General features: G+C 46.8%; 1 protein-coding gene across 1 annotated transcript; it reads left to right on the forward strand.

Annotated features, from left to right (window-relative positions):
- Positions 1-9,596: 9,596 nt before the first annotated feature.
- Positions 9,597-14,232, forward strand: LOC121577654 (neuronal pentraxin-2-like). The gene is made up of 5 exons (XM_041891425.2): positions 9,597-10,232; positions 11,228-11,444; positions 11,805-12,049; positions 12,301-12,480; positions 12,680-14,232. The coding sequence occupies exons 1-5, from the start codon at positions 9,777-9,779 to the stop codon at positions 12,914-12,916; spliced, it is 1,335 nt and encodes a 444-aa protein (XP_041747359.1). The 5' UTR covers positions 9,597-9,776; the 3' UTR covers positions 12,917-14,232.
- The last annotated feature ends 1,441 nt before the right edge of the window (positions 14,233-15,673 follow it).

The following is a 15,673-nucleotide window of genomic DNA, read 5'->3' on the forward strand; positions in this document are numbered from 1 at the left end:
CTATTTGAAATACAAAACAACACACAAGCAACATTGTAGTGTCACGATCGTCGAAGGAGGAGGACCAAGGCGCAGCGTTGAAGGCAAACATACTCTTTTTATTAATAGTGATAACACGAAACAAAACAACAAACGATACGTGCAGTCCTACGGTACAAACCAAAAGGAACAAGATCCCACCACTACTGTGGGAAAACAGCCTGTCTAAATGTGGTTCCCAATCAGAGACAACCAGCAACAGCTGACACTCGTTGCCTCTGATTGAGAACCACTCTGGCCAACATAGAAATTCAACAACTAGAATCTACAACACAGAACACCAACACATAGAATCTACACACCCTGGCTCAACATATAGAGTCCCCAGAGCCAGGGTGTGACAGTACCCCCCCCCCAAAGGCGCGGACTGCGACCGCGCCTAAACATAAACCAAACAGGGGAGGGCTGGGTGGGCATTCCTCCTCGGAGGCGGTTCCGGCTCCGGGCATGACCACCACCCCTCAACAATCCCCCCGTAGCGCCCCTGGTCCGGTCTAGCCCCGCTGGCTGGACTTGAACTGGACGTCGGTGGAGCGGATTGCTTGGGCTCCGATGTGGAGCTGATGACCGGTACCTGACCAGGTACCGGTGACCCAGGCACAGGTTGTGCCGGACTGACGACGCACACCACAGGCTTGGTGCGTGGAGCAGGAACGGGCCGGACCGGGCTGACGACGCGCACCCCTGGCTTGGTGCGTGGACCAGGAACGGGCCGGACCGGGCTGACGACGTGCACCCCTGGCTTGGTGAGTGGAGCAGGAACAGGCCGGACCGGGCTGACGATGCGCACCCCTGGCTTGGTGCGGGGAGCAGGAACGGGCCGGACCGGGCTGACGCCGCGCACCGTAGGCTTGGTGCGTGGAGCAGGAATGGGCCGGACCGGGCTGACGACGCGCACCGTAGGCTTGGTGCGAGGGGCAGGAACAGGCCGGGCTGGGCTGGCGACGCGCACCGTAGGCTTGGTGCGTGGAGCAGGAATGGGCCGGACCGGGCTGACGACGCACACCGTAGGCTTGGTGCGAGGGGCAGGAACAGGCCGGGCTGGGCTGGCGACGCGCACCGTAGGCTTGGTGCGTGGGGAATGGGCGGACCGGGTGACGCGCACCGTAGGCTTGGTGCGAGGGGCAGGAACAGGCCGGGCCGGGCTGGCGACGCGCACCGTAGGCTTGGTGCGAGGGGCAGGAACAGGCCGGGCCGGGCTGGCGACGCGCACCGTAGGCTTGGTGCGAGGGGTAGGAACAGGCCGGGCCGGGCTGGCGACGCGCACCGTAGGCTTGGTGCGAGGGGCAGGAACAGGCCGGGCCGGGCTGTGGAGACGGATTGGAGGCCTGGAGTGAAGAGCTGACACAACCCGTCCTGGCTGAATGCCTACCTTCACACACTCTGTGTGAGGCATCAGCACAGGACATACAGGGCTGTGTACACGTACTGGCATAACAGCACGTGACACTGGCGCAGGATATCCGGGACCGAGGAGGGGCACTGGAGGCCACGAGCGCTGAGCCGGCACACTCCGTCCTGGCTGCATGCCCACCTTCGCACGACACGTGCGGGGTGCTCGCACAGGACGTACCGGATTATGCCAGACCACTCGTGGCACAGTACGCAGCTCCGCATACCCCGGAACCTGCCCAGTCTCACGCTGCCATGCCTGAGTACGGGGAGTTGGCTCTGCTCTACATCCAGGCTCCGCCAACCTGCCTTCCGGCCCCCCAAACCCGGTGGCCTCCTCTCCTAATCCCCAAACTCGACCTGTAGCTGCCTGCAGCAGCCCCGTCATCCATGCAGTGTGCCCCCCCCCTAAAAATTTCTTGGGGGTGCCTCTCGCCTGTCCGACCACGGCCCGGTTGGCGCCGCTTCTCCTCTCCTGCCTGGGTCTCCCCCTTCATAGCCCTCCGGTACCGGACGGCCTCCTCCTCCGTAATCTGCCCCCAACCGAGGAGGACATCCACTAGAGTTACCTCCTGCGTGTGCTCCTGGACACGCTGCTTGGTCCTGTTGTGGTGGGATCTTCTATCACGATCGTCGAAGGAGGAGGACCAAGGCGCAGCGTTGAAGGCAAACATACTCTTTTTATTAATAGTGATAACACGAACAAAACAACAAACGATACGTGCAGTCCTACGGTACAAACCAAAAGGAACAAGATCCCACCACTACTGTGGGAAAACAGCCTGTCTAAATGTGGTTCCCAATCAGAGACAACCAGCAACAGCTGACACTCGTTGCCTCTGATTGAGAACCACTCTGGCCAACATAGAAATTCAACAACTAGAATCTACAACACAGAACACCAACACATAGAATCTACACACCCTGGCTCAACATATAGAGTCCCCAGAGCCAGGGTGTGACATGTAGGAGCTATTTATCATGTTTTGTGTTCTATTTATTTAATTCCGTATATTTGCAATGAATACAAACAATGTAGAGTTCAGTTTATATGTCTATAGACATACATATAAGATATTGAGGTGTACACAGTCCATTTAAAATCAAAGAACCCTTTACTTTTCTGGTAATAGCCTACAAACAGTCATTTTAAGTGTTACACCAAGAACCTGGGTGTTACATATTCGTATTAGCCATTATCCACCATAAAGCCATTGATGTATGCTACAATATCTGCCAGTAATTTATAGATATGGAAGGCGGATTATCTTTGTCTTGAGCATGGTTCCACTGCATGTGCCTTTGCTAAATGGTGTTTGTAGCTGGCTTAATGAATGTTTTTTTAATTAGTCTGAATGTACAATCACATCTTTTTCAGTGCAGCAGAGGAGGCCTCTGACTCAGCACACATGCTACAAATGGACTTTACTGCAGGGTACATTCAGCACTCTGCCATGGCTTGGATGGGCAGTCGGGGAAAAGGTGTGTTTCTATGACTAAGTGGTTTTATGTAACATTGACAAACTTGAAAGATGCACTATGAAGAAATCGCTCTGCCATTTCCTGATTGCTAAAATTGTAAAAGTTCGCCTAATTTCAGTTTATGTTACCAAACAAGCAATAAGGAAATGTAACATCTAAACCGCTGTGAAATGTATTTTCAATAACCAAAAATATTGTATTTTCAACCTTTTGAAGCTGGTGTAAAAAAAACGAAAGTAAAAGACGCAAAAACTAAACTTAAGAACCGGAAGCATAGAAATAGTGCACATACAACCGATCTACCGCTTCATAGACTTGCTTTCAATGATAATGAAAGATCTGTAACTCATGTTTATGTGCATTTGGTCAGGCCGCCCAAAAAGTTACATATTGCAGCTATTACAGTGATGTTGAACTGTAAAGATCTTTGACTGAAGCTCATTGTGGCATTATACTCAGCTCATTACATAATGAGACTTGTTGTAAGCGCTCTAACGCTGGTTGCAACCTGGACTCAGTGGTAGACGTAACACAGTAAACGAATTTCCGGGCCAGTCAAATTAGTATGTAATGTTATGTTTGGTATGGTACATTCACTATATATACAAAAGTATGTGGATACCCCTTCAAATTAGTGGATTTGGCTATTTCAGCCACACCCGTTGCTGAAAGGTGTATAAAATTGAGCACACAGCTATGCAATCTCCATAGACAAACGTTGACAGTAGAATGGCGTTACTGAAGAGCTCAGTAACTTTCAACGTGGCACCTTTCAAACGAGTCAGTTCGTCAAATTCTTCCCTGCTAGAGAAGTCCCGGTCAACTGTAAGTGATGTTGTTGTGAAGTGGAAACATCTAGGAGCAACAACGGCTCAGCAGCGAAGTGGTAGGCCACACAAGCTCACAGAACGGGACCGCCGAGTGCTGAAGCACTTAGCGCTGTCCTCGGTTGCAACACTCACTACCGAGTTCCAAACTGCCTCTGGAAACAACGTCAGCACAATAACTGTCTTCTGGAACTTCATGAAATGGGTTTCCATGGCCAAGCAGCCGCACACAAGCCTAAGATCACCATGCGCAATGCCAAGCGTCGGCTGGAGTGGTGTAAAGCTCACCGCCATTGGACTCTGGAGCAGTGGAAACGCGTTCTCTGGAATGATGAATCACGCTTCACCATCTGGCAGTCCGACGGACTAATCTGGGTTTGGCGGATGCCAGGAGAACTGTACCTGCCCGAATGCATAGTGCCAACTGTAAAGTTTGGTGGAGGAGGAATAATGGTCTGGGGCTGTTTTTCATGGTTCGGGTAGGCCCCTTAGTTCCAGTGAAGGGAAAAATGCTACAGCATACAATGACATTCTAGAGGATTCTGTGCTTCCAACTTTGTGGCAACAGTTTGGGGAAGGCCCTTTCCTGTTTCAGCATGAAAATGTCCCTGTACACAAAACAAGGTCCATACAGAAATGGTTTGTCAAGACAGAGCCCTGACCTCAACCCCATCGGACATCTTTGGGATGAATTGGAACGCCGACTGTGAGCCAGGCCAAATCGCCCAACATCAGTGCCCGTCCTCACTAATGCTCTTGTGGCTGAATTGAAGCAAGTCCCCGCAGCAATGTTCTAACATCTAGTGGAACGTTTCCCAGAAGAGTGTAGGTTGTTATAGCAGCGAAGGGGGGACCAACTCTATATTAATCTCCATGATTTTGGAATGAGATGTTCAAAGAGAGGGTGTCCACATACTTTTGGTCATGTAGTGTTTATACAGTGCATTGGGAAAGTATTCAGACCCCTTGACTTTTTCCACATTTTGTTACATTACAGCCTTATTCTAAAATGGCCCAAATAAAAATAAAATAATCATCAATCTGCACACAATACCCCATAATGATGAAGTGAAAACAGGTTTTTAGACATTTTTACAAATATATATACCTTATTACATAAGTATTCAGACCCTTTGCTATGAGACTCGAAATTGAGCTCTGGTGCATCCTGTTTCCATTGATCATCCTTGAGATGATTTTACAACTTGATTGCAGTCCAAGTCCACCTGTGGTCAATTCAATTGATTAGACATGATTTGGAAAGGCACACACCTGTCTATATAAGTTCCCACAGTTGACAGTGCATGTCAGAGCAAAAACCAAGCCATGAGGTCGAAGGAATTGCCCGTAGAGCTCCGAGACAGGATTGTGTCAAGGCACAGATCTGGGGAAAGGTACCAAATAATGTCTGCAGTATTGAAGGTCACCAAGAACACGGTGGCCTCCATCATTCTTCAATGGAAGAAGTTTGGAACCACCAAGACTCTTCCTAGAGCTGGCCGCCCGGCCAAACTGAGCAATTGAGGGAGAAGGGCCTTGGTCAGGGAGGTGACCAAGAACCCGATAGTCACTCTGACCGAGCTCCACATGGGAGAACCTTCCAGAAGGACAACCATCTCTGAAGCACTCCACCAATCAGGCCTTTTATGGTAGAGTGGCCAGACAGAAGCCACTCCTCAGTAAAAGGCACATGACAGCCCGCTTGGAGTTTTCCAAAAGGCACCTAAAGGACTCTCAGACCATGAGAAACAAGATTCTCTGGTCTGATGAAACCAAGATTGAACTCTTTGGCCTGAATGCCAAGCGTCACGTCTGGGGGAAACCTGGCACCATCCCTACGGTGAAGCATGGTGGTGGCAGCATCATGCTGTGGGGATGTTTTTCAGCGGCAGGGACTGGGAGACTAGTCAGGATCGAGGGATAGATTAACGGAGCCAAGTACAGAGAGATCCTTGATGAAAACCTGCTCCAGAGCGCTCAGACTGGGGTGAAGGTTCACCTTCCAACAGGACAACGACCCTAAGCACACAGCCAAGACAACGCAGGAGTGGCTTCGAGACAAGTCTCTGAATGTCCTTGAGTGGCCCAGCCAGAGCCCGGACTTGAACCTGATCTCTGGAGAGACCTGAAAATAACTGTGCAGCGACGCTCCCAATCCAACCTGACAGAGCTTGAGAGGATCTGCAGAGAAGAATGGGAGAAACTCCCCAAATACAGGTGTGCCAAGCTTGTAGTGTCATACCCAAGAAGACTTGAGGCTGTAATCGCTGCCAAAGGTGCTACAACAAAGTACTGAGTAAAGGGTCTGAATACTTGTGATATGTGATATTTATAAAACCCTGTTTTTGCTTCGTCTTTATGGGGTATTGTGTGTATTGAGGGGAAAAAACAATTTAATCCATTTTCGAATAAGGCTGTAACGTAATAAAATGTGGAAAAAGTCAAGGGGTCTGAATACTTTCCGAATGCACTATATATATATATATATATATATATATATATATATACATATATATACACACACACACACATATATTATATTTTCACCAGCTGAGCTTTGAGCCCTAATGTCAGTATACCGAACTGTATCACAGATCACTAATTGGCTGCTTTGTGACCGTTTTCGATGCCACATCCAAAGCCAACCCCACCCGTGGTACAGAGCTTCCTGTCTTCCTGTCTGTGCTCATCTCTCCACGAAGGTGATGCTGCTAATTGTTTACCTGCACATCCTTTGTCATGAACATTGGTAGATACCAAGTGTTCTTAGGGCCAACCTGGTCTCAGAGCAATTTATATTATTCTGTATGTAAATCCGAGACACTCCACTTAGGATGATATGTTACGTTTCGTATGGTATGTATTAATTTGTGGATGTCCATCACCCATTTCATATGATATGTTACGAATTTGCAAAATATCCAATATGTTACAAATTTGCAAAAACGTTGAATATGTTACGAATTTTCAAAATGTATGATATGTTATGATTCCAATTTGTTGTGGGTAATGTTAGCTAAGTGGATAACATTAGCCAGCTGGCTAACGTTTGCAATGCTAGGGGTTAGGGGTTAGGGATAAGGTTATGAGTTAGGTTAAAGGGTTACGGTTAAGGTTAGGGAAAGGGAAAGGGTTAGCTAAAAGGATTAAGGTTAGGTTTAGGGTTAGCTAACAACATGCTAAGTAGTTGCAAAGTAGCTAAAAAAAACTTGTCCGTGATGAGATTAGAACACGCAACCTTCGGGTTACTAGACGTTCGGGTTATACGCCCGACTAACCTCCCTCCATTAGTTTTTGCCTTAAGTAACCTGTCTTATGTAACCATACCAAACTGTAACAAATCATACCAATTTGAGTATCCCGGATTTACATTTACTATGTTACATCTAGTCTATGAGACCAGGGCAGGCAGACTTAATCATTGTGCATGGTGGCAATGATAAAATGGCAACAATTTAAATGCTTATATTGTCCTGTTAGACATCTGTTTCCTTGTCAACTCTACTCACCTCCTTTTCCATCATTCCATCAACTTTCCTCTCCTCCTTTCAGTGTCTAGTCTATCACGGCAGGCGGTTCTTGATCTTTCCATTGGTGGTGTCAGAGTATTCATAACCCTCCCACTGTGCGGTCGTCACTAGTTACCACAGCCACAAAGTCATAAAGCCCGCCTATTTCTACAATTTCTCTTCTTAAGAAGAGTGATTTTCAACCTAACCTTACCTACACTGGTAACCTTATGCCGAACCCTAACGTTAAATTAAGACTAAAAGCCCATTTTTGTTTTCATTAATTTTTACGATATAGCACAGCCACAAAGAGCGTCTGCTGAAATGTAGATAGCCAATTTTGACTTTGTGGCTGTGCTAGAGCGACTTACAGTTAGTGAATGCATACATGTTTTTTTTCATACTGGCCCCCCGTGGGAAACGAACCCACATCACTGCCGGCCAAACCCTCCCCTAACTTGGACGACGCTGGACCAATTGTGCGCCGCCCATGGGTCTCCCGGTCGCGGCCGGCTGCGACAGAGCCTGGACTCGAACCAGGATCTCTAGTGGCACAGCTAGCACTGCGATGCAGTGCCTTAGACCACTGCACGACTCGTAGGTGGGGTAGAAAACCCCATTGTGCCTGTTTGTATAAGAAACGACCTATCCTGTCACCTGTGACCCCAGTAGAGCCTTTAGTACTGGTGTTTGATGGATCTGAACCATATGTGTGAAGCCTTTCCCTCATTTATTTAATACTATCGTTTTTCTAAGGATACACTCTAAAAAGAAAAGGTTCCTGGAGTATCCTTTAGGGGTACTTCAAATTGAAACTGTAGGCCAACCCCTATAAGTTCTTTGAAGAACCCTTTAAAAGGTTCTTCAAATAACCCCTTTTAATGGATCCTCAAATAACCTTTTGAAGAACCTTTTGGGGTTCATTTTTGAACTACCCCCCCTCCCCTCCCCTGTTATATGCATAACAATTACAACAACAATAATAATAATATAATAATAATAATAATAATAATAATATGCCATTTACAGTCATGTGTGCATACATTTTTACGTATGCACCATATATATTTACAATAACACCATATTTGAGTTGTCAGTGTTTATTATGATTTTAGTGGCAAAGCAGAATTTAAAAATCCAAAGGTAAACTCCCAGCAGAGCCCAAGTGCAATGGGTATATCCTCTGGCGTGTTGATGTTAATGTGTTGATGTTCTCCGTATCCATAGCCAGAATGATTTTGCAGTGGTTTTTGTGGTAAATGTGAATGAAAAAAACTGTTTTGATAATGCTTTTCATACACATACCTTGTCCATAATGTAGAGGCCTATGGGATATTCAATGAAGAGGTAAGGGAGGAGGATGGTTCATGTGATCTGCATAACATACCAATACCAATTGACATACCTTTGTATGCCTCCTTGTCTGTATACCTGCAGACACAGACACAAAAGAGGGCAGTTCAGTCATCTGCACCCAATACAGCTAGCCTTCAACATATTCTTATAGCCTACATATTCTTACCTCTTTGTTGATTGATATAATATAATATGCCATTTAGCAGACGCTTTTATCCAAAGCGACTTACAGTCATGTGCGCATACATTTTTACGTATGGGTGGTCCTGGGGATCGAACCCACTACCCTGGCGTTACAAGCGCCATGCTCTACCAATTGAGCTACAGAGGACCACAGAGGATATCCATGGAATGTTGTAAATTTTCTGTTTTAGAAAGATTAGCACAAATATGAAAAGATAGATTGTATCATCATAAAACAATATACATTTAGAACACACAAGGGACAAACCTTACCTTAAATTGAGACCTTTACATTTTTCAGTTAAGTGCCTGCACCTGCTGTCCTTTCAAATTCAAATCAAAATGTTTCAGTTGGGCAGTTAGGTTCCTGCAAGAACCCTCACCAACTAAGGTTCTTCGATTAACCCCATCTCCTATGGGGTTCTTGGAAGAACCCTTTGGGGGCAATCTTCAGTGCCAAGAACGTTAAGGTTCTTCTAAGAACTTCGAGGATCTTAGAAGAACCCTGGTTGAACCCCTAATTTTTAGTGTATGGAATATTGGACATTGTTATAGCTCATCTATTTCAATTGATATGTCAATGATCATACAGTACCAGTTAGATACACAACTCAAAAATGACTTGTCCATCATACAGAACCTACCTATACAGACTGTAGTTATGTCAACATACTACAACCAAATCCAACCGCGCCATACGTCTGACAGTAATCTTCTTAACTCGCTGTCATTTCAGCACCATTAAATGCAGTAAGGCTGACTGGAGGCAGGGATACTTTTAGCGTTAACCCAGACTCTTCATGTGGTTTTACCATCGCCTAAGTTTATTTACTTTTCATTATTTTCTTTTGTATGGAATGAGAACGTTTTGAAACAATATATCCTTTAATCCGAGTAATTTACCGTTTTCACGGCGTGTTTTATGCACCGGATTTGAAATGCATAATAATTGGTTAGGCGCCACCCGTTATTAAAATACTGCCCTGGTATGTTATCTCTGTTGAGATTGTTGTGTTTTTACGCACTGGGACTGGGCTATGGGAAGCTTGTGCGTGGACAGGATGACAACCCGGATCCTGGAACCCGGTTCCTATGCCGAGCCATCGCCGTTGGCGCCGACACTTGTTTGGTCCCCGTAGTTCCGGAACCAAACCCGGCGGCTCAGGAGGAAGTGTTGGGGAACACAGTCATGCAGCTCCGGGAAACGGTTCTCCAACAGAAAGAGACGATAGTCAACCAACTTGGGACCATAAACGAGCTGACCACCAAGCTCTCCATCTGCGAGTCAGCCTCTGAGGAAGGGAAGTATGATAGTGGTGGATCTTGGAGTAAAGACAAAAATAATCAGAACACAATGGGAGATGTACCCAGAGATCCCAATGATACAATCGACAACCTCGGGAAGACCATGCAGAGTCTGAAGGACCGACTGGAGAACCTAGAGGTAAGGCGCGGGACAGTAACCATAAATTACTCTTTGGGTCCTAAATCATGGAAAGGGAGTGCTGAAAATTATCGTTATCAGTGTGACTTAAATACATCTGAAATAGGCCTAATGTTGTTTTAAATTGTCTGCTTATTAAGTCATTGAATCCAAAGTGAACGCCTGTTGCTGTGGTCAACTTTAAGTGGCCATTAATTTTGCTCCTATTTTGGCCTGCAGCCTATATGATTCTATTTTTGCAACAATGTGGAGGCGTACCCTAAATGGATTAGCCTTCTATCTCCTTTATCCTCCAGTGATTCAGTTCCCTATGTCACGCTACTCAACAAATGTCATATCACCTCTTAATAGTAACAGCTCATTCAAATGACCAAGGATATGATGTGTTTCTATAGATATTTAGCTCTCTTACAGAGCTATGTTTCATTCCAGATCAAAATACAATTTCAGTAAATCCAATCCTAGCTTGTATAAGTGTAGTACCATCTGTTAGCTTAAAGAGCTTCCCGGACCACAGGTAATCCACGTTAGGCCATGCAGTAAAAGTACATTAGGAACCAAATGCATGACGGTATCAAGCTCAACCACACAGTAGAAGGTGTTTAAGCTCATTATGCATTAACAGGCTTAGGAAACTGGTGAGACAATTGGAGAGATCCAATGTTCTCCATGAGTTACAATAAAGGGGCCAGAGTTTTCCCTAGTCAGGTCATGTGGCCAGGAAAACAACTCCTGGGCCTTCTGATAACATACTAGCCTACACACAGTGTGGGGGATTTCCACTCAGCCAATGATCTTTGAAAATTACACACATTAAAAGGTGACAAATAAAAGAGACAGGAAGCAGCACATCTCAGACATCAATACAAATTGACCTCTGACGTCTATCAACCTCCACAGACTGTCTGCGTTAACCTCCACTAATTGTATGTGACCATCTTGTATTGTCTCCACTTATTTAATTGTCTTGTGACGTCTCCATCTTGTCCCCGCAGCAGCAGCAGAGAGCCAACACGTCGGGAGCGTTGTTCCCCAGCGAGCTGAGAGACCTGCTGCAGCGCAGGCTGGGAGACCTGGAGAAACAGCTGCTCAGTAAGGTCAACAACCTAGAGGAAGAGAAGTCTCTGCTCTACAACGAGACCACAGCCCACAGGCAGAAGACAGAGAGCGCCCTCAACTCCCTGCTGACCAGGATCAATGAGCTGGAGAAAGGTTAATCACTGCAAAAGGAAAGATATGACAGAGACACACAAGGACACATACAGACATACTCACGCACGCACAAAAGTATGTCTGTGTACACAATCAGATGACAGTAGTACACACCTGCATCACAAACAGGGAGACTCACACATTGTAAACACAATGAGTCATTCATTCATTCATTCAATCTACTATCAACTATCCCACTAACTGACCCAATCACTGCCGCTCACTTACTGTACCCCACTGCAGTAAACGACTGAGGCTTTAGATCAAATCTGACAAACATTGGCTTATCATTTTGTTCTCGTACTGTGTATAAGTATAGAGGTGACTTCATAGACAACTCTCCCATTGTTCTCTCTGTAGGTGGCGGTGGGTTCAAGTCCCCCGAGCAGTTTAAGCTTGTCCTCCCTCTGCGTACTAACTACCTGTATGGCCGCATGGCCAAGAGCCTTCCTGAGATGTACTCATTCACGCTGTGCATGTGGCTGCGGTCCAGCGCCGGCCCTGGCATAGGCACCCCGTTCTCCTACGGGGTGCCAGGACAGGCCAATGAGATTGTGCTCATCGAGTGGGGCAACAACCCCATAGAGCTGCTCATCAATGACAAGGTAAGGGCACTCTAAATTACTCAAGGATTCATAGTGATTCTTAGTATTGCTGATCTTTGAGGGAGAGCCTATCGTTATTGACAGGAGTCTTGGTTCTTGGTTTTAAATTAGATCTTTAATGAGGTTGCTGATTTGTAGTTTTATACCAGCTTTACCAAATCCTAACCTTCCTCCCTCTAATGTGTATTTCTCCTTTCTGTTTGTAAGCATCTGTACCTACCTTACACTCCTCTCCTATGTTACCTGTCCAGGTGGCTCAGCTGCCTCTGTCGGTGGGTGACGGGAGGTGGCAACACATCTGTATCACCTGGACCACCAGGGATGGTCTGTGGGAAGCTTACCAGGATGGTCAGAAGCTGGGGGCAGGGGACAACCTGGCCCCCTGGCACCGCATCAAACCTGGAGGAGCCATCATACTGGGGCAGGAACAGGTGAAGCTGCTGACTAGCACCCCCTATCTGTAGGATACACAATTACATTTAAAGTAAATGAACATTGTTTAGAGAAAGTACAGTAGAGACCAGTTATTAGGTTGAGTGAGTCAGGCTCATCCTGGGGGTCCACAGCGAATAGGAGGATGATGTTATTGTTGTTGTTTTTAACGAGGCCTGTCGTTTATGGCCTCAACAGGACATGGTGGGCGGGCGCTTTGACGCCACACAGGCCTTTGTGGGTGAGCTGAGCCAGGTTAACATCTGGGACAAGGTCCTGAAGCCAGCCGACATCCTCACCATGGCCAACTGTTCCTCCTACACCCCCGGGAACGTGGTGTCCTGGCTGGACAGTGATGTGGAGGTGTTTGGAGGAGGAGCAGCCAAACTGCCTCTAGAGATATGCCAGGACCGGCTGTCTGAGACTGAGTCTTAGGATGGATGTCTGTCTGTGACGTGTTGAGAGTCATGTTCTGGATCTTGACGCCTACTGTACGTGCTACGTGTAATGCTTTTAATGTGTTTTGTTTGGCTGTCTGTGTAAGGAAAGGCTGATTCCAGATGATTCTACTACACACAGATCCAGTTCTACACGCACACACACTGGCAAACACAGACTTAATGACACTGGATTTGGCATGCGAGGCTGGCTTAGGCTTGCATGTGGCATGGGCAGTGTAAGGTACACATATTAGCCGTCCCAAGAATCACGTACAGTAACCTACGTCCCAGGACTGACAAACAGTAGCCTACGTCCCAGGACTCACGTACAGTAGCCTACGTCCCAGGACTCACGTACAGTAACCTACGTCCCAGGACTCACGTACAGTAACCTACGTCCCAGGACACACGTACAGTAACCTACGTCCCAGGACTCACGTACAGTAACCTACGTCCCAGGACTCACGTACAGTAACCTACGTCCCAGGACTCACGTACAGTAACCTACGTTCCAGGACTCACGTACAGTAACCTACGTTCCAGGACTCACGTACAGTAACCTACGTCCCAGGACTCACGTACAGTAACCTACGTCCCAGGACTCACGTACAGTAACCTACGTCCCAGGACTCACGTACAGTAACCTACGTCCCAGGACTCACGTACAGTAACCTACGTCCCAGGACTCACGTACAGTAACCTACGTCCCAGGACTCACGTACAGTAACCTACGTCCCAGGACTCACGTACAGTAACCTACGTCCCAGGACTCACGTACAGTAACCTACGTCCCAGGACTCACGTACAGTAACCTACGTCCCAGGACTCACGTACAGTAACCTACGTCCCAGGACTCACGTACAGTAACCTACGTCCCAGGACTCACGTACAGTAACCTACGTCCCAGGACTCACGTACAGTAACATACGTTCCAGGACTCACGTACAGTAACCTACGTTCCAGGACTCACGTACAGTAACCTACGTCCCAGGACTCACGTACAGTAACCTACGTCCTAGGACTCACGTACAGTAACCTACGTCCCAGGACTCACGTACAGTAACCTACGTCCTAGGACTCACGTACAGTAACCTACGTCCCAGGACTCAAGTACAGTAACCTACGTCCCAGGACTCACATACAGTAACCTACGTCCCAGGACTCACGTACAGTAACCTACGTTCCAGGACTCACATACAGTAACCTACGTCACAGGACTCACGTACAGTAACCTACGTCACAGGACTCACGTACAGTAACCTACGTCCCAGGACTCACATACAGTAACCTACGTCCCAGGACTCACACACAGTGGGGAAAAAAAGTATTTAGTCAGCCACCAATTGTGCAAGCTCTCCCACTTAAAAAGATGAGAGAGGCCTGTAATTTTCATCATAGGTACACGTCAACTATGACAGACAAATTGAGGAAAAAAGTTCCAGGAAATCACATTGTAGGATTTTTAATGAATTTATTTGCAAATTATGGTGGAAAATAAGTATTTGGTCACCTACAAACAAGCAAGATTTCTGGCTCTCACAGACCTGTAACTTCTTCTTTAAGAGGCTCCTCTTTCCTCCACTCGTTACCTGTATTAATGGCACCTGTTTGAACTTGTTATCAGTATAAAAGACACCTGTCCACAACCTCAAACAGTCACACTCCAAACTCCACTATGGCCAAGACCAAAGAGCTGTCAAAGGACACCAGAAACAAAATTGTAGACCTGCACCAGGCTGGGAAGACTGAATCTGCAATAGGTAAGCAGCTTGGTTTGAATAAATCAACTGTGGGAGCAATTATTAGGAAATGGAAGACATACAAGACCACTGATAATCTCCCTCGATCTGGGGCTCCACGCAAGATCTCACCCCGTGGGGTCAAAATGATCACAAGAACGGTGAGCAAAAATCCCAGAACCACACGGGGGGACCTAGTGAATGACCTGCAGAGAGCTGGGACCAAAGTAACAAAGCCTACCATCAGTAACACACTACGCCGCCAGGGACTCAAATCCTGCAGTGCCAGACGTGTCCCCCTGCTTAAGCCAGTACATGTCCAGGCCCGTTTGAAGTTTGCTAGAGTGCATTTGGATGATCCAGAAGAGGATTGGGAGAATGTCATATGGTCAGATGAAACCAAAATATAACTTTTTTGGTAAAAACTCAACTCGTCGTGTTTGGAGGACAAAGAATGCTGAGTTGCATCCAAAGAACACCATACCTACTGTGAAGCATGGGGGGTGGAAACATCATGCTTTGGGGCTGTTTTTCTACAAAGGGACCAGGACGACTGATCCGTGTAAAGGAAAGTATGAATGGGGCATGGAGAGATTTGGGAAAACCTCCATCAGCAAGGGCATTGAAGATGAAACGTGGCTGGGTCTTTCAGCATGACAATGATCCCAAACACACCGCCGGGCAACGAAGGAGTGGCTTCGTAAGAAGCATTTCAAGGTCCTGGAGTGGCCTAGCCAGTCTCCAGATCTCAACCCCATAGAAAATCTTTGGAGGGAGTTGAAAGTCCGTGTTGCCCAGCGACAGCCCCAAAACATCACTGCTCTAGAGGAGATCTGCATGGAGGAATGGGCCAAAATACCAGCAACAGTGTGTGAAAACCTTGTGAAGACTTACAGAAAACGTTTGACCTGTGTCATTGCCAACAAAGGGTATATAACAAAGTATTGAGAAACCTTTGTTATTGACCAAATACTTATTTTCCACCATAATTTGCAAATAAATTCATAAAAAAT

Source organism: Coregonus clupeaformis, chromosome 1, assembly GCF_020615455.1.
Source record: "Coregonus clupeaformis isolate EN_2021a chromosome 1, ASM2061545v1, whole genome shotgun sequence".
In the NCBI taxonomy this organism is placed as follows: Eukaryota; Metazoa; Chordata; class Actinopteri; order Salmoniformes; family Salmonidae; genus Coregonus; species Coregonus clupeaformis.